At 52.7% G+C, this 26279-nt stretch overlaps 2 protein-coding genes across 3 annotated transcripts in view; both read left to right on the top strand.

Annotated features, from left to right (window-relative positions):
• Positions 1 to 4967, top strand: part of PTPN5 (protein tyrosine phosphatase non-receptor type 5) — a 46138-nt gene extending 41171 nt beyond the window's left edge. For both annotated transcript variants that reach the window (XM_081099191.1, XM_081099192.1), the window contains 6 exons: positions 478 to 557; positions 740 to 877; positions 1375 to 1485; positions 3059 to 3219; positions 3307 to 3420; positions 3802 to 4967. In XM_081099191.1, coding sequence (XP_080955317.1) covers positions 478 to 557; positions 740 to 877; positions 1375 to 1485; positions 3059 to 3219; positions 3307 to 3420; positions 3802 to 3895 — 698 coding nt within the window. In that variant the 3' untranslated portion in view covers positions 3896 to 4967. The remainder of the gene's footprint in view (positions 1 to 477; positions 558 to 739; positions 878 to 1374; positions 1486 to 3058; positions 3220 to 3306; positions 3421 to 3801) is intronic.
• A 1306-nt stretch (positions 4968 to 6273) lies between these two features.
• Positions 6274 to 25740, top strand: IGSF22 (immunoglobulin superfamily member 22). The gene is made up of 22 exons (XM_081099193.1): positions 6274 to 7812; positions 9984 to 10118; positions 10361 to 10497; positions 11612 to 11711; positions 11793 to 11832; positions 12041 to 12215; positions 13067 to 13180; positions 13698 to 13860; positions 14511 to 14783; positions 15665 to 15949; positions 16637 to 16761; positions 16848 to 16989; positions 17111 to 17407; positions 18469 to 18771; positions 19782 to 19955; positions 20148 to 20276; positions 20938 to 21234; positions 21690 to 21778; positions 21974 to 22166; positions 22837 to 23136; positions 23906 to 24235; positions 25505 to 25740. The coding sequence occupies exons 1-22, from the start codon at positions 7704 to 7706 to the stop codon at positions 25573 to 25575; spliced, it is 3981 nt and encodes a 1326-aa protein (XP_080955319.1). The 5' UTR covers positions 6274 to 7703; the 3' UTR covers positions 25576 to 25740.
• Positions 25741 to 26279: the final 539 nt, after the last annotated feature.

The following is a 26279-nucleotide window of genomic DNA, read 5'->3' on the forward strand; positions in this document are numbered from 1 at the left end:
TGTCTTCCCAACAATCCCAGGAAGTCGGTGTCTTTGCCCCCATATTACAGACAGGAAAACAGGCTTAGAAAGGCCATGTGCTTTCCAGGTGCACTCAGCACGTTGGTGAGAGTGTATATTCAAACTCTTGCTACCTCTGCTGTCCAGGATGTGTCCCCTGGATAACTCCTTTCTCTACTTAGCTTTCTTCTCCCTAGAACATTAGGCACAGTGAATCCAGGGCAGCTTAAGGGGCAGGCATTGCTGCCACAGAGGGAGAGACCCAGGGCCTCACACGCAACCCGCCTCTTCAGCCTGGACCTCGCCTGCCTCAACGGGCCATGGGGAAGGGTGAATGTTTTGCTACCAGGCAGGGGAAGGAGGAACTTGGGGTCTCAGAAGAAATGTGGGTGCCCTGAATGGGCCAGGCAAGGTGGGCCCTGCCCCAGGAAGATGGCACACGTCGGATCCCAGCCTCACCTGTCTCCCCCACCCCAGACCCTCACAGCAGAGTGTGTCTGACTTCACCAGACCCTGACGACCCTCTGAGTTCCTACATCAACGCCAACTACATCCGGGTACGTAGCCCCATTCCAACACCCTCTCCCTGAAAAGGAGGCCCAAGCTGGTGGGATCCATCCTCCAGGCCTGTCCGTAAGCCAGTGCGGCGGCTGCCAGCCCCGGGAAGAGCCTGAGTGTGGGGACTGGGCCCCAGGAACATTGCGTCTGACCCTGACAGCCTGGACTTGGCTGGCCACAGGGCTACGGTGGGGAGGAGAAGGTGTACATTGCCACTCAAGGGCCCATCGTCAGCACGGTCGGCGACTTCTGGCACATGGTGTGGCAGGAGCACACACCCATCATTGTCATGATCACCAACATCGAGGAGATGAACGAGGTAGGCACCCCTGCACCATTGCCAGGTGTCTGCAGCTTCGCGCCCACCCTGAGCCTCTTGTTTCCGTGTCCTTACAACAATCCTGTGAGGTCGGTAGTGCTCACTCCACAGTCAAGGTGAGGAAGGAGGCGGCTCAGCAAGGCTAAGCCATTTGCTCAGGGCCACATCAGTACTCAGAGGCAGAGCCTGGAGCTGGCCTCTCTACCTCCAGTGCCCAGGATCTTAAGCGGAATGCTCTGCTGCCTCCTAGGCTGCCAGGGCTGACACTGGCTATTTCCATACTCAAGATGGGTATTATTCCCATTTTCCAGATAAGGTAACTGAGGCTCAGAAAAGGGAGGTAACCTAAAGGTTACGAAGCTGAGTTTTGAACCCAGTACTCTCTAACTGCAAACCTATTGCCACTTTATAGCTCTCCTGGCTGGCCCTGAAGGGGCACTGGAGAGAGTATGGTTGGGGAACTGGGAGTGTATCGCAGCCTGATCTTGGCCCTACAGAAGTGCACCGAGTATTGGCCGGAGGAGCAGGTGGTATATGATGGTGTCGAGATCACCGTGCGCAAAGTCATTCACACTGAGGATTACCGGCTGCGACTCATCTCCCTGAAGGTGAGGCCTGGGGCGGGGCTGTTAGGGGGCAAGGGCTTTATTGAGGATGTCACAGAAGAACAGGGTTCCAGAGTCCACTCTAGCTGAAATCAAGTCCTATGTCAGTGGTTCTCAACCTTCTGGCCCTTTAAATACAGTGCCTCATGTTGTGACCCAACCATAAAATTATTTTTGTTGCTACTTCGTAACTGTAATGTTGCTACTGTTGTGAATCTTAATGTAAATATCTGATATGCAGGATGGTCTTAGGCGACCCCTGTGAAAGGGTCGTTCGACCACCAAAGGGGTCGCGACCCACAGGTTGAGAACCGCTGCCCTATGTCTTCCAGGAATTACTAGTGAGCAAGGGATAAGGGAGGGCTGAATGGACCGGGGACAGAAGCAGGACCAAACCTGTTGTATTTTATGCTGTTGGGCTCTCTGTGTGTCTACACAGTCATTCATAATGCCTTCCAGCTCTGCCTCAAATGCACCTAAACCCAGGACCGTCTGGATAAGGGGTCTCCCGCTGCCTCCAGCACTGTCCTTATAACTGAAAGGCCACGGTGACTTCAAGATCCCTGCTAAAAGCATCCCCTGGGCTGCAGGCCTTCTGGCCTGTAGTACTCAATCTGTCCACCAGAGGGTAGACACTCCTTGCTGCATTTGGGTTGCAGGAGGAAGTTGTGATTACAAAAAAAAAAGCGGGGGGGATTTGGGGGGGTGCCGGACACAAAATATGAGCAATAGGAAACAGCCCAGAAGAGTGGGGGAAGGTATCCTCCCACCCTGAAGTTGTGCTTCTTTCAGGAGCAGCCTAAGAGAGCAGACTGTTCATTTGGAGTTGGGAGGATCAGTGGGTCCTCTCTTTAAGGAATGATAGAGCCCTTCTAATAACCCCAAAGACTGGCAGGGGTGAGCCAGGCACCAGGAAGCTGATAGAGTGGGAAGTCCAGTGAAGCTGACAGTCACAAGGTCCAGTGCAAAGCCTGAGGTCTGTTCCTCTGAGCTGCCCCTCTCCACTGGAGAGGATGCCAGGGAGCACTCAGCTCCCAGCGGGCAGTGCCCACCTGACCAACTCCGAAATACAAGCCTGGCTGGAGGGCAGAAAGGGCCAGGAAGGGGGTGGAGGGCAGAGGCTGTAGGAGCTTTCACAGCCAGATGACCCAGGGCCCCAGGAACCAGCTTCCTGTTTCCCCAGAAAGAGAGGTTGAGGGGGAGTCAGACCGAGCACAGCAAGGCGAGAGGAAGGTCCCTGAGCTCTGGTCATGTGGCTATGGGGGGACTGGGCTGTTTGTTAAAATAAGAAACCGGGAGGCAGGAATGAACTGGAGAGGGGACTCTTTGCCTCTCTTGGATGATGTGTGAAGACCAATGCCGATTCCACGGGCCAGCCGCCACGTCCAAGCTGGCTTTGGGTCTCTGTCTGGTGCCACTGGGCAAGGTGGTGTCCATGGCAGAGGCCAGAGGCCCCACTCCCTGTGTCCTCCCCCCTGTGTTCTTCCTCCCCCCACCCCATCCCACCCCCATCTCTGTGCTGTGTGGGCTCACAGAGCTCACGTGTATCTGGGGTGGGTCTTTGTCTCCTGGACAGAGCGGGACTGAAGAGCGAGGCCTGAAGCATTACTGGTTTACGTCCTGGCCCGACCAGAAGACCCCAGACCGGGCCCCCCCTCTCCTGCACCTGGTGCAGGAGGTGGAGGAGGCTGCCCAGCAGGAGGGGCCGCACTGCGCCCCCATCATCGTCCACTGCAGGTGGGTCCTCCCAGCCACCCGCCAGGGCAGGGCAGCCACCCACCCCCGCTGCCCCGCCCCTCACCCACCCATCCCCTCGGCCCTCAGCGCAGGGATTGGGAGGACTGGCTGCTTCATTGCCACCAGCATCTGCTGCCAGCAGCTGCGGCAGGAGGGTGTGGTGGACATCCTGAAGACCACGTGCCAGCTCCGGCAGGACAGGTCAGCCCATGGGCAGGGTGGGGCACATGGAGAGCGTGAGCCCTAGGGGCAGAAGGGAGAGACTGACTGTGCTTGGGGTGAGGGGCCGGAGGGCACACTGGGTATGGACTGGCCGCTGGCTGACGGGGGAGGGACGTCAGATGAGTGGAGGGGCTGGATCTGGACAGGCGGTGCTGGATGAAGAGGGAAGAGAAACAGCGGGCGGCCAGGACAGGCTGAGGGTGGCGGGAATGCCATCTCTGTCCCTGCTGTCTGCACCGGCGCTGGGAGGGGCAGGGAGGAGCTGAGGGGATTGCCTGGCTAGGGCTGGCCTCTCCAGCCTCCACGTAAACAAGGCCTCTCATGAGTGACCCCTCCCTACCATGCATCTCTGCCGGGCAGGGGCGGCATGATCCAGACGTGCGAGCAGTACCAGTTTGTGCATCATGTCATGAGCCTGTATGAGAAGCAGCTGTCCCGCCAGTCCCCAGAGTGACCTCTCTGCTCCCCCCGAGGTCCTCCTGGCACCACCCAGCCTGAGTCTGGGCCCTTACCCCAGCCACACCCCCAGGGCCCAGCCTCAGGTCCTGGCCTGCTCCCTTCCCTGCCCCTCCTGCTTCCTTCTCTCCAGCTGGCCCTTACCCCCAACATAGCAATTCCTACTGTATATATTGGGGAGCGGGGCAGGGTGGGGGAGGGACGTGCCAGGCCAGGCCTGGGGCTCCAGGACCCGACCCACACCACGCAGACCTGGGGCCTCAGTTTTAACGATGGTTCCATCGCTACTTGATCCAAAATGTTTGTGCTGCATTCCAAGTGTCCTGCCACAGCGTGTTCTGTCCGTCCATCCATCTCTGCTGTCTGTACCGGACACTGTGTCTCCTCAGCCTAGGATAGGGGTCATGAGCTCCAGGCCCTAAGCAGCCCAAGCAGAGGTCCTGGCTTGGCCCCCACCCCACTTCTCCCAACAGGCAGATCCCATTTTGCCCTCAGTTACTGGGGTCAGGGTGGGGGAGAAGGGCCGGTGGACCTGGAGGCCAGGCGTGGGCAGCTCCTTGGTGGGAAGAGAGATCTCATCTAGGGAGAGGTCTCTGGCGTGGGGTGCGGGGGGGAGAGTATCACAGCCTGGATGGCCTCTGGGTGTCACAGGTCCTCAGGAGGCAGTGGCCAGCCTGCGAGGCATTGGGGGGGAAGGGGACAGATGGGGGCTGTTGCACCCAGAGGACCTGGCCCTGGTGGGGATGGGAGGGAGAGGGGGAGCTCCAAGGGTGGGTTGGGAAATCGCCCCAGATCTGTGGGAAACATTTTTCTGTGTCACCGTGGGAAGCCTTCCCAGGAGTCTTGCTGCGTGCAGCTCTGCGTGTGTTCCTGTGTCCACGCGTGTGTTGAGAGCCCATCAGCGGGGTATGCATGACTCTTTGGCAACATGTGTTATCTTGGAGCCACGTGTTTTTATTGCTGACTTTAAATATTTATTCCACGGCAGACAGAGACATTTGGTGTCTTTTTATAATTTGCTCGTGGTCATTGAATAGAGCAATAAACAGAGCATTTTGAGCAAAACTGGCCTCCTGGGTCTGTGATTGCCTCTCCCGTCCACTCCCTGCCTCCTAGTACTGGTCTCCTCCTCCTCCTCCTTTTCCTCCACCCCCTCCCCCTCCTCCTCTTCCTCCTCCTCCCCCTCCTCCTCCTCCTCCTCCTCCTCCTCCTCCTCCTCCTCCTCCTCCTCCTCCTCCTCCTCCTCCTCCTCGAGTGTGTGTGTGTGTGTGTGTGTGTGTGTGTGTGTGTCCATCTCCCTAACACCCCCTTGTGGAGATTGGGAGTATGGAGAGAATCCAGATCTGCAAAGCCAAAGAAGTCCATCGGACAGACCCTCACACACACTCACCCCAATCCAGCCAGAAGCCCTGGGACAGGGCAAGCCTCAGGAACAGGTGTGGCAGGCTTCTACCGAAGGCAAAGCGGCTGGCCGGGCACCAGTTCCGGCAGATGGGCCGGAGAAGCCAAGGCTAGGCAGGGGGACATTCAGGTCACCACCCCAGCCGCTCCCTGTTGGCCAGCACACTTATCCCATGCTAACCCTACAGGTCCCAACAGCAGCTGCAACCCGGTAATTTCCCTTTTAAGGCCTGGACTGAGAGTAACCCCTCCCAGTGGGCCTGGGGAATCTGCCCAGGGGCTCAAGTTCTGGACACTCCTGCTCTATTCTTGCCCCTGCCCCCAGGGATGCAGCAAAAGTAGCTGTGATGCCACGGCTGGCAAGCGGGGGTCATTTCCAGACAGGAGGTGGCCCAGGGCAGGGCTGTTGATCAGCCAACAGGTCCTTCCAGGTGCCAGAACCTTGTGTGGGCTGGTCGCCGGTCTAACCATGCAGGTAGACTACAGACAGTCAGGAAAGAATAAGGAGAGGCTTGAACAGCTGGGATGGAGGTCAAGGGTAGGGGCATGGTGTCCAGCCACCCTCCCACAGGGGGTGGACCTTCTGCCCTTCTACCCAGGCTGGGGGATTGGGCTGCAGGAGTGGGAAGGGGGAGGAAGACTAACAGGTTGTGCAGGCACCATACATAGATGAATGGTAGCCCCTGGACTTGTGCAAAATAGCAGACCGCCTTGACCTTCCCATTGGACTGTGCATGTGTGCGTGCTACACACACACACACACACAACCCTGAGCCCCTCAGCTCAAAGCGTTCCCAACCGGCAGCAGTGAGAAGCAAAACCTCTGCCACAAAGAAACAGGTAAAGTACCCCTGGGCCACCATCCTCAGCCCCCTGCCCGCCCATGCCCAGCATTTCCTCCAGGCTTGGCTCCAGCCCCACGTCTGCCCACCCTCTGCCCCCTCCCCTCCCCCAAAGCAGTGTGTCAGATAGCTGGGGCAGCTGCGGAGCCTGAGTAAGAGATTGCCCCCAGGGGGCCAGACATTTAAGGAACCGGTGACTCCTGGCGGCCTCACTATTAAGGCAAAGGAAGAAGGAGACTGGCCATTCTACGACCCAGGCACTAGCTGCTCCTCCAAAGCCGTGGACACAGCGTTTGAGGGTTAGGAGGGACTGGTCATACGAAGGTAAGACTTCCCTCATCCCTCAAGAAGGGGCAGAGCCTACTACCTTCTGAGCCCAGAGAGGGACCGCAGGAGCTGGGACAGAGGTGGTCTCAGAAGCTAGAAAGAGAAAGGACAGGCTGAGAGAGATCATGATGGGGGTGGGCGAGGGGATAAAGTTTAGTCTCGAACTGTCTGGCTCAGAACAGGGCTTTGGGATCCCCTGGAAGGGCACTGGACTGGGAGTCGGGAGGCCAGGATTCCAGTCTGAGTGACCTTGGACCGGTTCTGACTCTCAGACATCAGTTTCCTCCTCTACAAAGCAGGGGTTTAGAAACTGCCCTGCTGGTTCGATGAAATTCCGTGTGGCTATTAACAAGAATGAGGAAACTATGAACTGATATGGAGAGACCTCCAAGATGTATGAAGTGAAAAAGGAAGGGGCTGAATCGTGTGTATAATAGGCTCCCGTACATGTAAAAAGGGGGGGGGCAGGGGGCAAGGACAAAGACGTTCATATTTTCATGAAGGAGCCTAGAGACCACCAGTGCTTACCTGTGGGGGGAGGGTTGGGAGATGGGGGCTCGAGATGGAAGGGAGCCTCTTCGTAAAGATGTTTATATTGTTTCATTTTTCAACGATGTGATTGAAGTACCAATATTTTTTTAAAGTGTATGAAATCAACTCTGTCTTCACTCCATCACAAACGAAAGAGCTGGAAAAAATGAACTGTCATCTGTCTTGGCATTCCACCAGGGCCTGGGGCCCCAAGGCCCAGGAGAACATGCACAGCTTCCTTCCAAGGCCGCTCCAGTGTGGCTTAGTCAGGCAGTTCCTTCTTAGATCTGACTTCATTCCTCCCGATGAAACCTCCAGCCCTGCCTCCCTCGTTCCATGTAGCTGTCCATAGGTATCCTCAAGTGCCTCTGGGCCTTACCTGGTTTGCAGGATAAACCTAAGCCCTACATCCTCTCCTCCCAGAACTTGGAATGGTTTGGGATTACTCAGTGGGGGGACAAGCCCATTGGTCCTTGTAGCCAGGCTGGGAAAGTGAGATACAAAGGGGAGAAGATAGAGGCCAGACAGAAAAGGTGTATTGCCTCTCACCTGACCTCTCACCCCCCCCCCCCGTGTCCACCTGCCCCTCTACACACACACACACACACACACACACCATCTCTGAATCTCCCTCCTACTCCCTTGTCCTTCATGGCCTCATCCTCTGCCTGTCCTCCCAGGTGAGTGCCCAGGCCTGCTGTCACCATGACAACCATTCACCACAACCAGATGATGCAGGAGCACGTGTCCATGGAGTTCTCCAGCTCCTCCACCCACGTGCAGACCTTCTCCAAGACAACCAAGATCGTGGGAGGCAAGTAGAATGGGGGCAGGGGGGATTGGGAAGGGGCAGCCTTTCTTCCTCCACATCCACCCGCTGGCTGGGTGGCCTCAGTATTTGCGGTACCAAGAGCAACCCTCTCCCAACCTGTGCTTCTAATCTGTGCCTTGATAAAGCTTCAGCCAGTCTTATGTTCACCCACAGATCAGCTCCCCAGGAAAACAGCTTACAAAAAATCCATCACACAGCTGTGTGTGAGTGACTGATGAACTCTTAATTACTTGAGATCAGAGCCATAGGCAAACACATGCATCCCTGATGGTAGAATTTCAGCACGGAGCAAGTTAGGGGGGCAGCCACCTTATCTACATATGAGTAATGCTGACCCTGCTCCATTTAAGAGAGAGGAGACTTTGAGCTGCCAGCCAAGAGAGGATGAACAGCTAAACAAGTGACCTCAGCTTCCAGGCTCTCAGCCCTTGGGGACCAGACCTGGGGAGGACAGATCCAAGGAAAAGCTGAGAAATGGCCTCAGACCAAAACAGATTGTTTCAGTCATGTCTCTAGAGAAAAGTGATTAACAAATGGCCAGGGGCCAGGATATTGAATCCCCATCCTCTCAGCCATTGCCCCTCCCTCACAGTCCTGGACAGGCTGTCCTTCACAGTCCCCTGTGCACAGAGGTCAAAGCCAGATAAACATGCCATACCGCCCCCTCCTGGTCAGTGACGCAGAGCAAAGAGGAGACCGAGACCGGGGACCTGAGGGCAGAAGTTGCAAGTTCAGGGGATGATAGCAGGGATTATCAGCACCGGCTGGAGTTAGAGTCATCCTAGTGTGGGCGCGAGAGGGAGAGGAGTAAAAAACATAGCCATACCTGAGCCTCACCCACCTGTTAAACCAGGTGTTTGTTTTTAAAACTCTCAGAGGTTCTAATACGTGGCCAGAGTTTAAAGCCACTGACCCTCAGGGCCCAGGCAGGGAACATACATGCATGAAAGAGACTGAGGTGAACTCGAGAGGACATACCCCATCTAAAGGGGCAGCCATATTCACCTCCCACTAGTTGTTACCATATGGAAATACAAGAATCCAAAAATCTGAACTTTTATGTGAAATCTCACAATCTTTAGATGTAGGGCTACTTTTTGTTTAAATGTTGAACAGGTCAAATAAGACATGTACGTGTTGGGTGCGGCCTGCACACAGCTGGTTCGAGACCTCTGACACTAGTTAACAGCAGGCACCGGGCTTCTTAGCACATTTTTCTCTCCTCAGTCGTTCAGGTTGGTGGAAATAATACAGGCACCTCCTTCACCGGGTCACTATGAGGATTAAATAAAATAATCGCTGCTTAGCACGGTTCCTGACAAGGAAAGGGCACCGTGATTCAGAGCAATTGTGATTAACTCACTCAGCCAACAAGATTTTGTGTAGTTTATATTGAAAAAATAACTTTTTGTTTCCCAAATATAAAACTATAGAGGCCCAATGCGTGAAATTCATGCAAGATTAGGCCTTCCTTCCCCCGGCTGCTGGCACTGGCTTCCCTCTGGCACTCGGGACCTGGGCTTCCCTTGCAGCCCCAGCTTAGTCCAGAAGGTTGTCCGGAAGGACGTCTGCTCTAATTAGCATATTACTCTTTTATTATTATAGATATTACCACATTGGATATGCTCTTTCAGATGATGAGATTCCCATATGTAGTCCCACTGGACTGGGAATGTCTCCTGTCCCTCAGTCAGGAATCACTACTCCATGGCAATGAATGCTGAACCACAGGAGGGCAGGGGGAAGGCCCGCAGCAGAGCTCAGCTAAGCTACCAGGCCTCCCAAGCAGGAGCAAGCCCAGCCCCTCCTCATGCTACTGGGGGATCAGGACCTCCAAGAGACAAGCACAAGAGATTAAGAAATTCCCAAAAGAGAAGTCTCCTTTAAAAATATATATATATATGTTAGTACTCAGGGCGGTGGCCCAAAAAAGGTGATTGACCATTGAAGGGTTGGGAGAGAAATCGGCTCCCCCTGGTGGTTAAAATGTGCCATAACACAATGACTCCAGGCTCTAAGGGCCTCCTTTCTTGGTCAAAGCTGGTCCAGTGGCCTAAAGTATTCCACACCATCCCCTCAAGAAAAGGCCAGTGCTCTAGTACCAGCCTGAGCTCTGCCTGGAGCTCACTCTGACCTCTCTTCTGCTACCACAGAGGAAGTCATGACTAAGTCGTCGTCGTCGAGCACTGTCCAGTTCTTCAGTTTGGTGACTCGCAGTTCCAACATCCCTGAGGGCGAGAGTGTCCCTGAGTTCGTGGAGAAGCCTCAGCCGGTCACCGCGCCTGAGGGTACACTGACCCCATCGCATGTCTCCCCAGGCTCCTGGGCGCTTCCCTTTCCTTCCCATAACCCCAGCCATCCCACCGCCACCATCACCACCACAGCCTCCAATAAGCAAACACTGTCAGAGCCAGGCCAAGGTTCCTTATCCTGCCTGGGCTGGGGCGAGATCCCTGGGAAGAGGCAGGGAGCAGGCAGCAGGTGCAGCCTGAAGGCTACCAAGTGAACATGCGTCCTGTGCCCACTGCAGGGGAGAAAGCTGTGTTCCGAGCCCAGGTGCAGGGGAACCCCAAACCGAACATCTCCTGGAAGAGGGAAAGTGGCATCCCCATCAAGGAGTCTGCCAAGATGTTCTACGACAGCGTTAACAAGGAGCACGTGCTGAAGGTGCGGGGCCCAGCCTGAGATCCAGTTACCCAGGAGGCCAGAGGGAGGGACCCTACCCTGGAGAGCCGCGGTTCCTCTCACCCACAAGACAGTCAGTCACAGGGAGACCCCAGAATTGGGAGATGGGAAAAGAGGCTGTCATTACCCTAGAGGAGGAGCAGGATAAGAGAGGCTAGTCAGGAGCTGGAGCCTTCCCAGAGTGAGCAGGGGACCAAACTGTAGGGGCAGGGCAAGGCAGAGCCAGAACAAAGGCAGAACCAGGAGGGGGCCAGCACAAATGGAAAAGAAGGAGTATCCAAAAGGTGCATGAGCCTAAAGGAACAGGAGACCAACCTTTACCGGTGTCGCCAGAAAGGGGCAGGACCATAGTGAGTAGCGGAAAGCTGAGTTGAGGGATGGAGGGAGGGCCTGGTCATAGAGTGGGAGTGCGGGTAGGGTTCCTGGGCTTTTCAGGAGAGTCTTCCAGAAGAGTCTTGCCAGAGGCTGATAATTCTTAGGTTTAACCAGCTTCTGCAACCTCTAGTCTGGAGAGATGGATTCCTAGGAGACCTAGGCCTATAATTACTCCTGTCCCAACTGGTCCTGCCCCCAACTTCCATTGTAAAAAGCAAAGTGCCCCCCTGCTCCCCCAGAAACCAAAGTTGGTTCCTTCTCCTCACAAAGACCCAGAGTCCCCTCTTCGCCAACCCTTGCACAAACTCATTCACTCAGCAAACCCTTTCTGAGAGCCCACTAGGCTGTAAACACCACGCTATAGGCCCAAGACAGTCTTATTCACCACTATTTCCCCAGGGGCTCAGCCCCATGGTACAGAGGAGTAATTATGTGTTAAAGGAAGGAGTACTTAGCCCATTGCCAGAAGCTGCAGATAGAATTACAACCCAGAGGAAGTCCTGTGTTCCAGGAGCTCACCACCAAGAGGGAGAGTCCATGCGGAATCAGGCTATAAACACTGACTGCTACCTCCAAATCATAGAGGCTGTTCAATCCTCCGCACATACACCCCCAACACTCAGCTCCTCCCCCAGCCCCCCAAATATGCCTTTCTTTCTTACAGAGAGTCTCCCTATGGTCCCCTCCCCTGTCCCTTACTAATGGCCTGATTCTGATCCAGCTAGAGCCACTGACCTCGGATGACTCTGACAACTACAAGTGCATTGCAAGCAATGACCATGCAGATGCCATCTATACCGTGTCCTTGCTGGTAACAGAAGGTAAGCCAGCCCCCTTCTCCTGGCCTTTCTCCTGAAGAACCAAATTCCCCTGTCTGACCCTGTCCCTCTGTCTGTCCTCAGGTCAAGAAAAAATGGACTTCAAAAAGATGTTGAAGAAGAGGTGAGACTGGAAGGCTCCTCTGCCCAGGATACTGTCCCCCCATTCTCCAGGCTAGAGCTTCTTGAAGGCCTTTCAACAGGGTTTTGATTTAATGACCCTTGCTGCAAGAATCCATGGAGTGGGGAGGGGTATCTCAAGGTTAGGAGAAGCTCCCTCTGTCTTCCGAGGGAGTTGCTGAGTCCAAACTTGGTCCCCCACCTCCTCCCAGGGCTCCCCCTGCTCCCAAGAAGCCGCCGAAGAAAGTGACAGATGAGAAAGAGATGCTGGAGATTTTGGCCAACGTACCCAAGAAGGACTTTGAGAAGGTCTGCATAGAGCACGGATTCACTGACTTCCGGGGGCTGCTCAAGAAGCTCAAAGGGATGAAAAAAGTAGAGGTGGAGGTCAGTGCCTATTGGGGGGCATGGGTCTGCAGGCTGGGCCTGGGTCTCACCAAAAGGGCTAGCACCTTTGTGTCTCCTGGCCTGCACACACCTACTCAAAAGCATACTCTACAGCAGGGGTCCTCAAACTTTTTAAACAGGGGGCCAGTTCACTGTCCCTCAGACCGTTGGAGGGCCGGACTATAGTTTAAAAAAAAACTCTAAACAAATTCCTATGCACACAGCGGCGGCAAAAACACCCAGCGGGCCGGATAAATGTTTTCGGCGGGCCGCATGTGTCCCGCGGGCCGTAGTTTGAGGACCCCTGCTCTACAGCAAAAGCAGGAAAGGAACTCAAGTCACCTCCCTTCTACCTCTCCTCTCTTCACTCCCTAATATACTTGCATGGACTTGGCGTCAGACAGACCTAGGTTCAAATCCCAGTTCTACTGCCTTTTTAGCTGAACATGGGCATCTCTCTGAACCTCAGTTTCCTCATCTACCAAATGAAAACTATATTTTTGCTTCCATTTGTTTTTGTGTTATTTTCCTTCATTTACTCAACCAATTTGTCATTATTACTCACCTACAATGGAATTAGAAAATCTATGTAATGGGTCCAGGTCCATAGTAACTGTCCTGCAAATGGTGCTCGCCTGCTTTACATTGTACTTGCTTTTCTCATCCTCTAGCTTATCTGTCTCCCCCTAAATCCTCCAGTTGATCAGTGGCAGGAGTTAGGGGGAAGCAAGCTATCTAATCAGTCTAGTCATTTCTCCCCAGACCTTGGGGAGCTCCTCCAGGATTGGGGACACCAACTGGGCAGGCTTCAGGCACCCCAACACGGCCATTTTGTTATCCCAATCTCTCAGGCCATCCGGATCCTGAAGCCCCTGGAAGACATAGAGACCAAGATTGACACCACGGTGGTGTTTGAGTGCATCATGGAGCTGAAGGACCCCAATACCAAGATGACATGGGTCAAGGTGGGGAGCACCTAGTCAGGGCCCACCCTGCAATATCATTTCCTCTCTGCACCCCCTCCCTTCACAGACCCTCTCATTTTCCATCAGCCATGTCCTTTCTTCCATCCCATCAAGAGGATGCCGCCTGATGTGGTAAAAACTGGCTGGGAGCTGGGCTCTATTCTTAGCTGTTCTACCACTTTGCTGTTTAATTTGAGACATTTACTTTCCTCTATGCCTCAGTCTACCCATCTGAAAAGACGGGATGAGATGGTCCTGAAGGTCTCTGTGCCTCTAAGAGAAAGCATCAAATGAACTCATGCATAGTAAGAGTTCAGGCCTTAGGGAAGGCAGGGACCCTGGATCCCAATGAGCCAGGGGATGAGGCTAGAGAGATCTTATCGGCCTCTGGGTGTGTTTTAGGTTCTTAAGGAGGTAGACATGGCAGTCTTCCAGTTCAGACTGGCCTTGGGAAATGGGGACCTCCGAAAGTCTCCTAAACCGCTTCATCAGCTTTCCTACCTGTTTCATGTGGCAGGGTACTGAACCACTGAGGATCCAGTACTCCCTGGGCAAGTATGATGTGAAGCAGGTGGGCACCAAGTACATGCTGGTTATTACCAACGTGAATATGAACGACGCAGGCATCTACAGCCTGTCTGTGTGTGACAAGCGGATGACTGCAGAGCTCAGAGTGCTGGGTATGAGTGTGGGCATTGGGGCACAAGGAGGACATGGTCGGGGTCAGGGAGAGAAATAGCCATGGATGGGGTCCATGGGGATATGGAAGAGAGGACTGTGGGGCTGTGCAGGAAAGGACTGCATGGGAATGGGAGTTCATGGAGCAGGGAGACAAGTGGTGTAAGGGAGAGGACTATGCGATAGTAAGTGCCATGGGCCAGTGTAGTATAGTGGTTAAGAGTACAATCTCTGGAATTAGACTATTGGGGTTTAAGTCCCAGATTCTGTCATTTATGAGCTGTGTGATTTGGGGCAAGTTATTTAACTTCTCTTTGCCTCCATTTCCCCATCTGTAAGAAGGGGAATAATAGTAGAATCTACTTGTGTGGGAATTGGATGCATTACTATATGCACATTAGCTAGAAGAGTTCCTGGCACATATCTGAAACTACACAAGTGCTTTTTAAAATTGCCATTAAGATCCCTGGGGAGGAGATCATATAAACACCATTAGAGGATTTGCGAGCAGAATGAAAGGAAGGATACTTTCCCCAGCTATGGGCTACAGGAGGCCAATGACACCTGAGTCTCTATGCTCCCTTCACCATCCCACTGCTCAGGGGAGACCAGGGATGCAGTCCAGTGACTGCCCTCCTACTTTTTGCTGCAGATGAGCCGCTGACGTTCTTGGGAGAGATGAAGCCAGTGAAGGTGACAGAGCGCCAGACAGCTGTATTTGAGATCCGTCTCTCCAAGAAAGTGCCCGACTTTGTGTGGAAGTTCAATGGGAAGGAGCTGAAGAGGGATGAAAAGTATGAAATCTCAGTGTCTGAGGATGGTCTGACCCATACGCTTAAGATTAAGGATGCCAGACTCAGTGACAGCGGCGAGTTCTCTGCCCAAGTGGGGGACCTGGTACAGAAGGCCCAGCTCACTATTGACCGTGAGTGATTGGGCCAGAACTTGAGGGGTGGGCTTTATGCCATAGCAACTTCCATATGGGCAGTCATCCATCCACCCATTCAACCATCCATCCATTCATTCATCTATCCACCCACCCACCTACCCATCTCCTCTTTGCAAGGCCCTTTGATGGGTACTAGAAACAGAGAGGGTTTGCCTCTCCACTAACTCCTAGTGTAGTGGGAGAGGCACGTGTGGAAATGGAATTAGAACAGAAGTTTTCAAGCAAGAAGTCAAGATACATGAGGGTCTTATTGTCAGCTGGAAAATCATGGGCCAAGAAATTATTATATCACCTATTACATATATTACAGCACATCACTCTTGACTAGTCACATTCTTGTAACTAGTTTGGAGGATTGTACCTGATGATGAGGGTGCACCAAGAAACATGTCGCACATGGAAACCACACTTGACACATGCAACATGGAATTATCATTACTGTGATGGAGGGAGACACAGAAGCTGTAGGAGCACAAAGAAGAGGCACCGCCTGGCAATGTCAGAAAGAATGTGATGAGGTGATGGCCAAGCTTTACCAAGAAGAACAAAAAAGTAGTTCAGCTTTCGGAGAAGGAGGGAGAGGAGGGGACATTCTCAGAAGAGGGAATACATGTGTAAAGACCCAGACACCAGAGAGACAATGACGTTATGTTTGGGGCTACAGGGGGGCATTGATCCCATTTTACATATGAGGAAACTGAGACTCAGAGAATGAGTGCATTGCAGTCAGCTAGCAAGCAAACACGCTCTACGTCACAAGTCCCTGTGCTTTCTGGGGCCAAAAAGATGAACAGGGCAGCAAGTAGCTGCAGAAGAGGACGTAGGTGGTTGGGGGCCAAGCATTTCTCTGTCCGCAGGCATCCCCATCAAGTTTGTGAGCACCCTCAAGAATGTACGTGTGAAAGAGAGGAGCCGTGCATGTCTTGAGTGTGAGCTGACATCCAAGGACGTGACACTGCGCTGGAAGAAGGATGGGCAGCTGCTGGAGCGCAGCACCAAGTACAGCATGAACCATGAGGGCAAGCGAGCAGAGCTGATCATTGAGGATGCACAGCTCAGTGACGGTGGCGAGTACACCGTGGTCGCAATGCAGGATGGGGACCCCACTGAATACTACAGTACTGCCACAGTCACCGTGGAGGGTACACACCCTGTCAGTCTGGATATGGATCAGCCCCCTATGACTCCAACCCTCCCCCAGACCATGATCAGTTTCTACCTCCCCAACTCTGACCACCCCCATCTCCCACATTCTGACCTCCCAGGCTCTGAACATCTCTACCTCCCTAGACCCTGATCATCCCCCATCTCTTGAACTCTATCCAAAATCCCTTTACTTCATCCATCCTTTACTTCTAGCCTCCGACTAGCCCCAGCAACCATGATCATCCCACACCCCTTGATCCTGACCAGACCCCACTCACTAGCCCAGACCATTGCCCACTGATCCTTACCACCCTCAATTCCCAATGACCCTGGGCATCCCACAGACCGGCAACACCACAACTAATCATCCCAACTCCACCAACCACCTGCCTCCCCACCATCTAATCTCCTTCTTTGACTGAGCATCATAAGTCCCACTGACCATTCTCGAACGATTGGCTACTCCCACCCCAACCCCATTAGTCATCTCCTTGTCTTCCTGGTGGCCAGTTCCCAGTGCCACTAACCTTTCCCCAACCCCTCACCTAACTTGTTCCAGTTCCCACACTGACCTTTTCCCAATCGCCCATTGACCGCTTCCAAACCTCCTGCTCATCATAAATGATTTTAAAAGATACAGTTCACCTGCCCCTTCCCAAAGCCTCCGCTCCCTTTCTCCCTAGAGCGTCTGGCCAGCGTGAAGAGTGGGATGTCCGATGTGCATGCGGCCACAGGCAGCCCGGCTGAGCTGTGCGTAGTGCTGAACGATGAGAAGGTGGAGGGCGTGTGGCTGAAGGATGGCAAGGAGGTTGGAGCAGGGGCCAGGGAAGGGACCATGGAGGAAGGGGGTCAGTGGGCACACACTCACACTCACACCCACTTCTCGCCCCCCAGATCACGGATTTGCCGGGCGTGCAGATCGTGAAGCAGGGTGCGGTGCACAAGCTCATCTTCCCCAATATGGGCCCAGAGTATGAGGGCAAGTACACATTCCGGGCCAAGGGCGCCGAGAGTGAAGCCTCAGTATTTATCGCAGGTAAGGTCCCACTGTAGACAAACCTCAACCACGCCTGCCACACCCACATGCTCTTCCTCCACCCCCTCAACTCCTCCCCTACCCTCACTGGGTGAGTCTTCCCTACCATCCGGCCCTGCAGATCCTCCTACTATCGACCCCAGCCTACTGGAGGCACTGGCAGCGCATCCAGTGACTGTGAAGGTGGGCCACACTGCGAACATCAAGGTGCCCTTCCGGGCAAAGCCACTTCCCAAAGTGATATGGTACAAGGATGGCGTGGAGGTGACAGAGGAGGAACGCGTGTCCATGGAGCGCAGGGAAGACCAGGCACTGCTCACCATTTCCAACTGCGTGCGTGAGGACAGTGGCCTTGTCCTGCTCAAGCTCAAGAATGACCATGGCTCAGCCACAGCCACTCTGCACCTCAACGTGCTGGGTGAGGGCAGGACCCTGGGTGGGCTGGGCTGAGGGCACCTGCGTCCAGTGCTCAGGGTAGGAGGCAGACTGGAGACAGAGTTGGAGTTTGGGTTGAGAATGGTAATAGAGTTCTGGCTTTGTAGCCAGAAGCCCCACTTCCTAATTAGATGGCCTTGGGCAAGTCATTTAACCTTCCTAAGCCTCAGTTTCCCTGTGGAAGAGGGTGATTCTTTAAAGTATCTACTTCAAGTGAATAAAGCACGCAGCATAGTGCGTAGCATATAATAGACCTTCAAATGTTACTTAAGTATTGTTATTGACTTGGAGATGAGGACATGGTTGGGAGTATGGTGTCAGTGAGGTAAAAGAGGTGGGATTTTAGGGATGGAAGTGAGGTTGGTTGGGGAGAGCATTGGAGTTGAGAGTGGGGTTGAGGATAAAAGGAGATTGGAGAAAAACTTGGAATAAGAGTGGGAATGGGATTTGAGATGGGTCGGAGCATAAGGTTGAGTAAAGAGATGAGAAGCTGACCTTAGTGAACTCATATTCCACTTGCAACACACACATACCATCTCCACCTCCTCCTCCTGCATCTCCGTCAAGCGGTGGGGTGGGAAGGTTTGGGTTTGGGTTCAATCCAATAGCAAAACTTAGTACCTCCTTTGTGTTCCTAGTCCTGAGGACACAAGAGGTGAAGTATCCCCAGCAGTCCCTCAACCCAAAAGGGACAGAGACTGGTAGACATGTAATTCTAACATGTCTAATACCAGAGAACACTGGACTTCTGGAAGCTCAGAAGAGGGGGAGATCTTGTCTGGCAGGGGACAAGATGAGGGTCTGACAAGGCCCCTCAGGTCTTTAGCCTACCTACTCTGAGACAGACAGGAGACGCGGGGGCAAGGATCAAATCTTTAGACAGGTCTTAGAAGGAGGGGCAGTGGACACAGGGAAGGGTTAGGGGGGGTCCAGAAAGTTCAGAATCTAACTATGTTTTAGTCTGGCTGGGCCACTGGCAAGTGGGATGAATCCCTGTGACCCTTTGCTCCAAAGCCCCATTCTGACGGCATCTTCTGTCCTCAGACCGTCCCAAGCCTCCCCAGGGCCGAGTGGAGTTCCTGGAGCTCTCGGGTAACTGTGTGCACATGAAGTGGAAGGCCCCAAAGGACAATGGTGGGCGGCCTGTGACACAGTTCATAGTGGAACGGAGGGCAGTCGGCAAGAAGTCCTGGATTAAAATAGGCGAAGTGGACAGCAAAGTCACCCAGTTCTCCACCAACAAAGTGGAAGAGGGAAAAGCCTACCAGTTTCGCATCCTGGCTGTCAATTCGGAAGGAGTGAGCGACCCTCTGGAGACAGATGAAGTGTTTGCAGGAAATCCTATCGGTCAGTGAGATAGCCCACAGCTCAGTGGCAAACTCAGGGTTCAGGATGGGGGCCTTGAGCCAGTGAGGAATGCTGGACTGTGGGGAATTTCACAGGGTCATTTCTCTAGCCACCCATGAGACAGATGATTCCAGAGTAAGAGCCAAACATCCTGTGGGGCAGGAATTCTAAACTTTCCCCAGTCAGAGCACATGCATAACATACTCCTGCGTATATTTCCAAAACTGTGCACAATTCCAGGGACCTGACTCCACTTCAGAAATCATCCCAAACCCAAGTGAGAGATGTTACTTTAGGGATAACCTTAATCCATGCTAAGATTTTTTCCAAAGAAAACCCTTGATAACATCAATATTTTAATTAAGAATACTACTTAATTACTTGCTATACTCCTTCCAACTGATCCCATGTCCCAATGTGTCAAGACAGTACCTTAAGAACTGGAGCAACCTGGCTGGGTAGCTCAGTTGGTTAGAGTGCCATTCCAATATGTCAAGGTGTGGGTTAAATCCCCAGTTAGGGCACATACAGAAGTCAACCAATAAATGCATAAATAAGTGTAACAGCCTCTCTCTCTCTCTCTCTCTCTCTCTCTCTCTCTCTCTCTCTCTCTCACACACACACACACACACACACACACACACACTAAATAAATTTTTAAAAAACAGGGGCATTGGGGGTGACACATGTTGGAAGGTTTAAGTGGGTGATTCTCAATCTTGGCTACACAGTAGAATCACCAGAAGTCTTTTTAAAAATGCTGGTGCCTGGCCTCCACCCCAAGCCAATTAAATTAAACCATCTGGAGGTAGGACCTAAACACTAATTATTGGTGGTGTGTTTTTTGTTCCTTTTTTCTTCCCACTTCATATTAATGTGCAACCAGAGTTAAGAATCATGGGTTTAAGTTGTGTGTATGTTTTTAAGGAGGCAGCCAGAGGTCAGCACGGGGTGGGCAACTGTCTATGTGCTCCCTCTCCTAACCTCTGCCCTCTCTCCATCCCCTGTAGAGCCCCCTGGTCTTGCCTCTCAGCCTCAAGTGACTGATGTGACCAAAGAGACCGTGACCATCACGTGGAATGCCCCCACCCAGGATGGGGGAGCCCCAGTGCTCGGCTACATTGTAGAACGAAGGAAGAAAGGCAGTAACCTGTGGGTGCCATTCAACAAGGACCCCATCCAGGGTGAGTGCCTGGAGACAGAAGCCCAGAGGGACTAAGAGAGGCTTTGCCGGGTGGACCATGACCCCTGCTGATCTGAACATACTCCCTTCCCCAATTCCTTTGGGGATTTTAATAGCATCCACGACCCTCTCTTCCTTGCCCTCTTACTACATGGACCTCCTGGCCTCATGACCACTCAAATTCCCATTTCAGGCACCGAGTGCACAGTGGATGGTCTCCTGGAGGATACAGAATATGAATTCCGAGTTATAGCTGTGAATAAGGCAGGCCCTGGACATCCCAGTATACCATCCAACTCAGTGGTGGCCAGAGACCCTGTCAGTGAGTTAGGGGCTGCCAGGCCCCAACACATAGTGGAATTAGCCCACTCACCGTAGAAAGAGGACTGCTTCTATGGGAAAGTGTAATGGGCTGGGAGGGGACAGTATCAAAGAGTCTTCACTTTCTGGGAGCTTCCAGCCTACCAGAAATTCAGACAGAATTCAGACACATAAGAAAGCCAACAAATAAAGATTGAGACCAGAGACAGTGAGGAGGCAAGTTGGGGAAAAAAATGTTTTTATTAAACTCTGAGTATTTCTAGTATTAAGTGAAGTAGTAGAAGCATGGTTGAGAATGGAGTAGTGGTGTTAGGTAGATGGTAGGAGAGTGTTGAGTTTAGGAGTTGAGGTGGCAGTACTGTATGTGAATGGATGCGGTGGAGATAGGTGGATTAAAGGTTGGGGGGTTGCATATAGAGGGGTTGAATGTGTATAATATGTTGAATTTGGAGGATACTGACTTCAAGGGTGAAAGTGTTGAGTCAGTAAGAGAATTGAACTTGGAGATCGTTGAGTGTGCAAGGTCAGGTATTGAAGGTATTAACTGTGAGAGTGGAGATAGACGTTGTGAAGTTAGCTTTCAGGGCTATTGAATGTGGGAACTGGCACAGGATTGAGTGAAAATGAGTTTGGGGGCTGACTTGATGCGTGTTGTGCCCCAGAACCCCCAGGCCTGGTGCAGGACCTGCACGTATCTGATTCCTCCAACTCCAGTATCTCCCTGGCCTGGCGGGAGCCTGCAGAGGGAGACCCACCCTCTGGCTACATCCTGGAGATGCGAGCTGAAGACTCCAAAGAGTGGTCCAAGTGCACAAAGATCCCCATCTCTGGCACCTGCTACACGGTGGGAGGCCTCACTGAGAGGCAGAAATACTTCTTCCGAATCCGGGCTGTGAATGAGGCTGGGGTTGGGGAGCCCGTGGAGCTGGACGAGGGGGTCCGTGCCATGCCACCTCCAGGTGAGAGCACAGAAGGCCAGGGGTTTATCGTAGCCTCCAAACCTTCCTCTCTCGGACCTCGTTCCACAGAGGAAAATTGGGTCATACTGTGATCAAGAAAAAGTCATCCATACTTGTTGTGCCTGGACAGAGCCAGGGATGATCCTAGGGGCTTCCCCACCAAAAAACCAAAAAACACCTCATTATGTGCCAAATAGTATCTACTGTGTGCCAAAGGAGATGAGAGGGATAATGAAACAAATAAGGCACTCGGCCTGTCCTCAAGGGTTTTTCATATTAGAGGAAGACAGATGAGAAAACAAATAAATGCTTCACAGTGATGCAGGGCTGTTAGATGTCTGTATGGCCTATGATGAGGGCATGAAGGAGAGGTTGGGAAAGGTTTTGAAGGGGAGGCTTAAACTGAGTCTTCTGGAAAGAGAAGGATGCCCCAATCTCTGTCTCCTCCATCTCAGCTGCCCCCAAATTTGACCTCAGCGCCCGGCTGAAGAGTCACATGGTGGTTCGTGCTGGGACAGCCCTCTGCATCCATGCTGCCTTCTCTGTGAGTCATTCCTGACCCTGGCCCCAGTGTCCACCACCTAACCAAGATAGCTGCTGTAGCTCTCGTAGTCTCTGCCTCTGCTCCTCGCCAGGCGCTGACACGAGAGCCTGGCAGGAGACTCCTCAACATTGGGGAAGAACCTGCCCCCCAAATACCACCTGGGTGACCCCTGGTGCCATCTCTTGTCACCACCAGGGCTCACCACCTCCCAACGTGATCTGGCAGAAAGATGGCATCCCCACCAAAGGCAGGGAAACTATCACCAAGGGCAAAAACCACTCCCAGTTCCTCATCAACAGCACCAAGCGCTCCGACTCGGGGGTGTACCGCATCTTGCTCCAGAATGAGTTTGGAGAGGCACACTACGACATCCATGTACGCGTGGCAGGTATGGCAGTAGCAGAGGCCTCGGGGAGCATCCCTGCACAGTCTCCAAAATATAGCTCCCTCTGGGCTTGCTTTCCTACCACTGTAAAATCATTCCTTCAGGAAGTGAAGGCTTCTTTGGTGCCACAAAGACTTTATCTGCCTTTGCCTTAATGGGGAGGGTTGTTGCCACTTTTTCTCTGTCCTGAAGCTCCAAGGGCACTGAACTAGGACCAAGCCCTTGTTTCAGCTTCTGCTGCCCTATCTGGTGAGCTTCAGGACATACGTAGAGTAGGTTCAGAAAAACAGAGTAGAGAATGGGTGACAGAGGAAGATAATCCATTAAAAACTGGGGTGGCCCTGGCCAGTGCGGCCCAGTTGGTTTAGTCTTTAGTGTCATCCCATGCACTGAGAGGTCACCAGGTCATTTCGGGTCAGGGCACATGCCCAGGATGCGGGCTGGGTCCCCAGTAGGGAGAGTGCAGGAGGCAGTCAATCAATGGTTCTCTCTCATCATTGATGTTTCTCTCTCTCTCCCTTTCTCTCTCTAAAATCAATAAAAACATTTTTTTTAAAAAAAACTCAATTTGTAAGACAAGTCAGTTATTTTAAAAATAAAATTTTAGAGAGTGCTGGGAGCTTAAATAAAGCCTTAAACCCCTACGGGCTGATGGACCCTCTGACTATTCCAGATTTTCCACGGCCACCCACAAACCTACAGCTGTTTGAGGAGGTTCCCAACACCGTGACTCTGAACTGGAACCACAGCCCTGATGTGCAGGAGGACGGTGAGGCTCACTATGTCATCTTGAAACGGGATGCAAGCACCGCCACCTGGTTCACAGCCGCAGAGCGTGTCTTCAGCAACAAGTACACCGTGACCGGGTTGCTCCCTGGCAGGAAGTACTACTTCCGAGTGTTGGCTCGGAACGAAATCGGTGACAGTGATCCACTGGACTCCAAGGACACTTGGCTCGTCAACAAGGACAAGAGTGAGTCAGGGTGTTTAGGGGGTCAGGTTATGTCTGAGATCCCTCATGCAAGAGGGTATCAAGGATTTAAGGTAAAATCAGAGAACCACTGAGCTGGGAGTGGGAACATTGGGAAGCTGGGCAGAGCAATAAAGGTCAGGAAGCCTAGGGGAGAAGCCACCTTTGGGGTACACTGAGGGGTGAGACTAAGGTGGAGGTGGGGAGGTACCCTTGGGGAGGGGGGACAGTATTGGGCCAGAGAGAGGGGCGGGGTGTAGTGCTGAGAGTGGTCCTGAGCCCAGGGGATGAAGGCGGTGAGGACTGGGAAGGGTCTCCAAGGAGAAGGGAGTGGGCATGAAGTTGAGCAGCTGTGGAGGGAAGGGGTTAAGGGCGGGGACGGTGTCAGGAAATGTGAAATGCAGGGCTATATAGGAGAGCGCTGAGACCATGGAGGCTGGGAGGACATTGAGGAAAGCTTGGAGGGGGAATTAAAAGCAGGATAACACCTCAGTTCTGGGAAGCTGGTGGCTAGAAAGAAGACTAGGACTCCAGGGTCTGGAAAGTATAAAACCCTGCAGACCTGGCTTATGTCATGGAACCCTGAAGTGGTAAGGTGGGTGGGAGGGTGGTGGTAGAACTTTAGGAAGCAATAAAAAGTCAGTCCCCAGAGTTGGTGGCATCTGGGAATCTAACCCAGGTCATCAAAATTCCATGTGATGGGTCTCAAGGGCACCTTCCGAGCTGGTAGGGACCTGGAGATGCTCACAGCCTCTGCATTCCATCCTCGCAGTCGAAGACCTGAGCGCCAAGCTGAAGCCGTATGAGAAGAAGGACTGGCGCCACGCGCCACGCTTCCTGACTCCGCTCAAGCCCCACACGGTGCTGCGTGGCCAGGACTGCACCATGACCTGTGCCTTCCTTGGGAATCCCCGGCCCACTGTGACCCTCTACAAGGGTGACATTAACATCACAGCCAACTCCAAGTTCTGGTACAACTCCACCAGTGGGGTATGCACAATTGTCATCCCTACCTGCACACTCAAGGACAGCGGCGAGTACAGCGTGCTGGTGGAGAACGAGCTGGGCAAGGACCGCAGCAGCTGCACACTCACCGTCTATGGTAAGAGTGCTGCGGGAAGAGCCTGGGGTGGGGTGGGCATGGGAATCGGGTTGTTTCCCATCTGGGGCAAAGGCACAAAATGGCAGTCCTGGGAGTCGTGGACTCTCTTCATATGGCTGGCAACGTTTTGTATTTAATCTGCCATCAGGTGGTTAAACATTGGCCCTATTTGGTACCACTCTCCACCCTCAATGTCATTTGTTATGTGCCTGGCCCCTGCAGATGTGAGTTGGCAAACCCTCAGCAGACTGTAGTTTGCAATCATTGGTAGGCCTAGACTTGCCTTGAAAAAGACACTGAACCAGACTCCCCAATCATGGAAAGAATCTTCAGGTTACAAATTTTTGCAAGTGATTCAAGATTAAAAACAACTGGTCTCGGATAAGGGGGAAATGGGAGGCACAAATGAGGAGAGGGCTAAAGGGAACCTAGTGGATGCCCACACTCTGCATGCGTGTGCCACATTTCTGCTCGTGTGTGCACATGTAGGGGAAGTATGTGATGCCTTCCTACACCGTCTGTCTTCACAGCTACACAGCTAGTAACATGAACTAAATGCAAAGCTGACCTTCCTTGTTCCCTCCTGCTTAACTTCCTAGCCTTCCCATGATCCTCTCAATAAAATCCCAACCAACAAGGCTCCACCCCGCCCACAACTACCTCTCCAAGCTTCATCCACTGCCACTCCCTGAACTCCCCTTGACATTCCAGTGGTGTCCCTGGTCTCCCTAGTTATAGACCTGTTTCATCCTGTTATAGATGCCTTTTCTTGGGGAAAGGACCTTGTCCTGTTGCTTTGTCTCACAAGTCAGCTAAATGCCTGCCACACTGAGATGCCTTCAGAGTGGCTGCTGAACTACGTGACAGAACTAGACCAGGGAAGGCACTGTAGGAGATATCTAGCTTTCATTCCACAGCTGGAGAAAGATCCCTGACCACTCAATTCTGGTTGTTAAACACACGGGCCAGGGCCCTGGCTCCACCACTGACCAGACGTGTGACCTTGGCAAGCCATTCTGCACCTATTTTCTCATCTACTTCTTAGGGATGAGTGAGATAGTGCATGGAAGTGCCTGGCAAATATTAAGTGCTGAATAACTGGCAGCTCTTGGCTACACACACTCAGCTGCCCTTGGGAGACTAGAACTGGGTCCCAGCCCCAGGGAAGAATTGAGGGTCCCAGGCAGTTCCTGCATAGTAACCAGCTATGTGGAGTTTCCCTTACCCCTGGCATCACTAAACTAACAAACACTTGCCTTGCTGTTTCAGACAAAGATGACAAGACAATTCTAGCATCAGTCACCGAGAGCCTGCAGAAGAAATCAAAGTACCTTATGTGAGCTCCATCCCAGGCCCGGCATCAGGATGTTGTGATGTGGGTCCTCTTGGCCTGTCCTCTGTATGGACCCAGTGAGGGAAACCCAGTTTGCTCTCTGGTGCTTGTCAATGTAAACATTCAGTGAAGGGATGGGACAATAAACTGAGCAAGCTCACCCTTTCCTGTCTCTGAGGGTGGTATACAGTTGATGTACAGCAGGGACCAAGGAGATGGGAGTGGAAGAGGAAAGGGGATTCACACAACCCAGGCTGCTGAGAGCTTTGTCCAAACCCACCCACATAGAGTGACCAGCCCCCGTTTGGGCCTTTGCCTTCCCCTCCTCCGCAGCCACACTGCACACTCCCCTCCTCTCCTGGCATGGGTGGGCAAGTCTTGCCTGATTCATCCTTCTCCCCATCCTGTTCCCTCCCATTTCTTTACCATCATGTAGGTCTGTCATCAAAGTTCTGGGGTTTGAAGGGCCTCGGGACTTTGCCTCTTTAGTGCCCAGGGTTCCCAACGTTTGAGAACTAGAGCATCTCAGAGCTAGAAAGGATTAGTCATCCAGCTCTAGGTTTTAAACTTGTTTTTGCAGTGGAATCATTCCCTTTAAAAAAAGGGGGGGAGGGGGATAGGGGTCTTCGAGCCTCCCTCCTTTACTTATTCTTTTGCTATCTCCCATCAGAGATTTCTGTAAAAACCCTTTTTTGAAAATCACTGATTCAT

Source organism: Myotis nattereri (genome assembly GCF_964212035.1).
Source record: "Myotis nattereri genome assembly, chromosome: 9".
Taxonomy (NCBI): domain Eukaryota; kingdom Metazoa; phylum Chordata; class Mammalia; order Chiroptera; family Vespertilionidae; genus Myotis; species Myotis nattereri.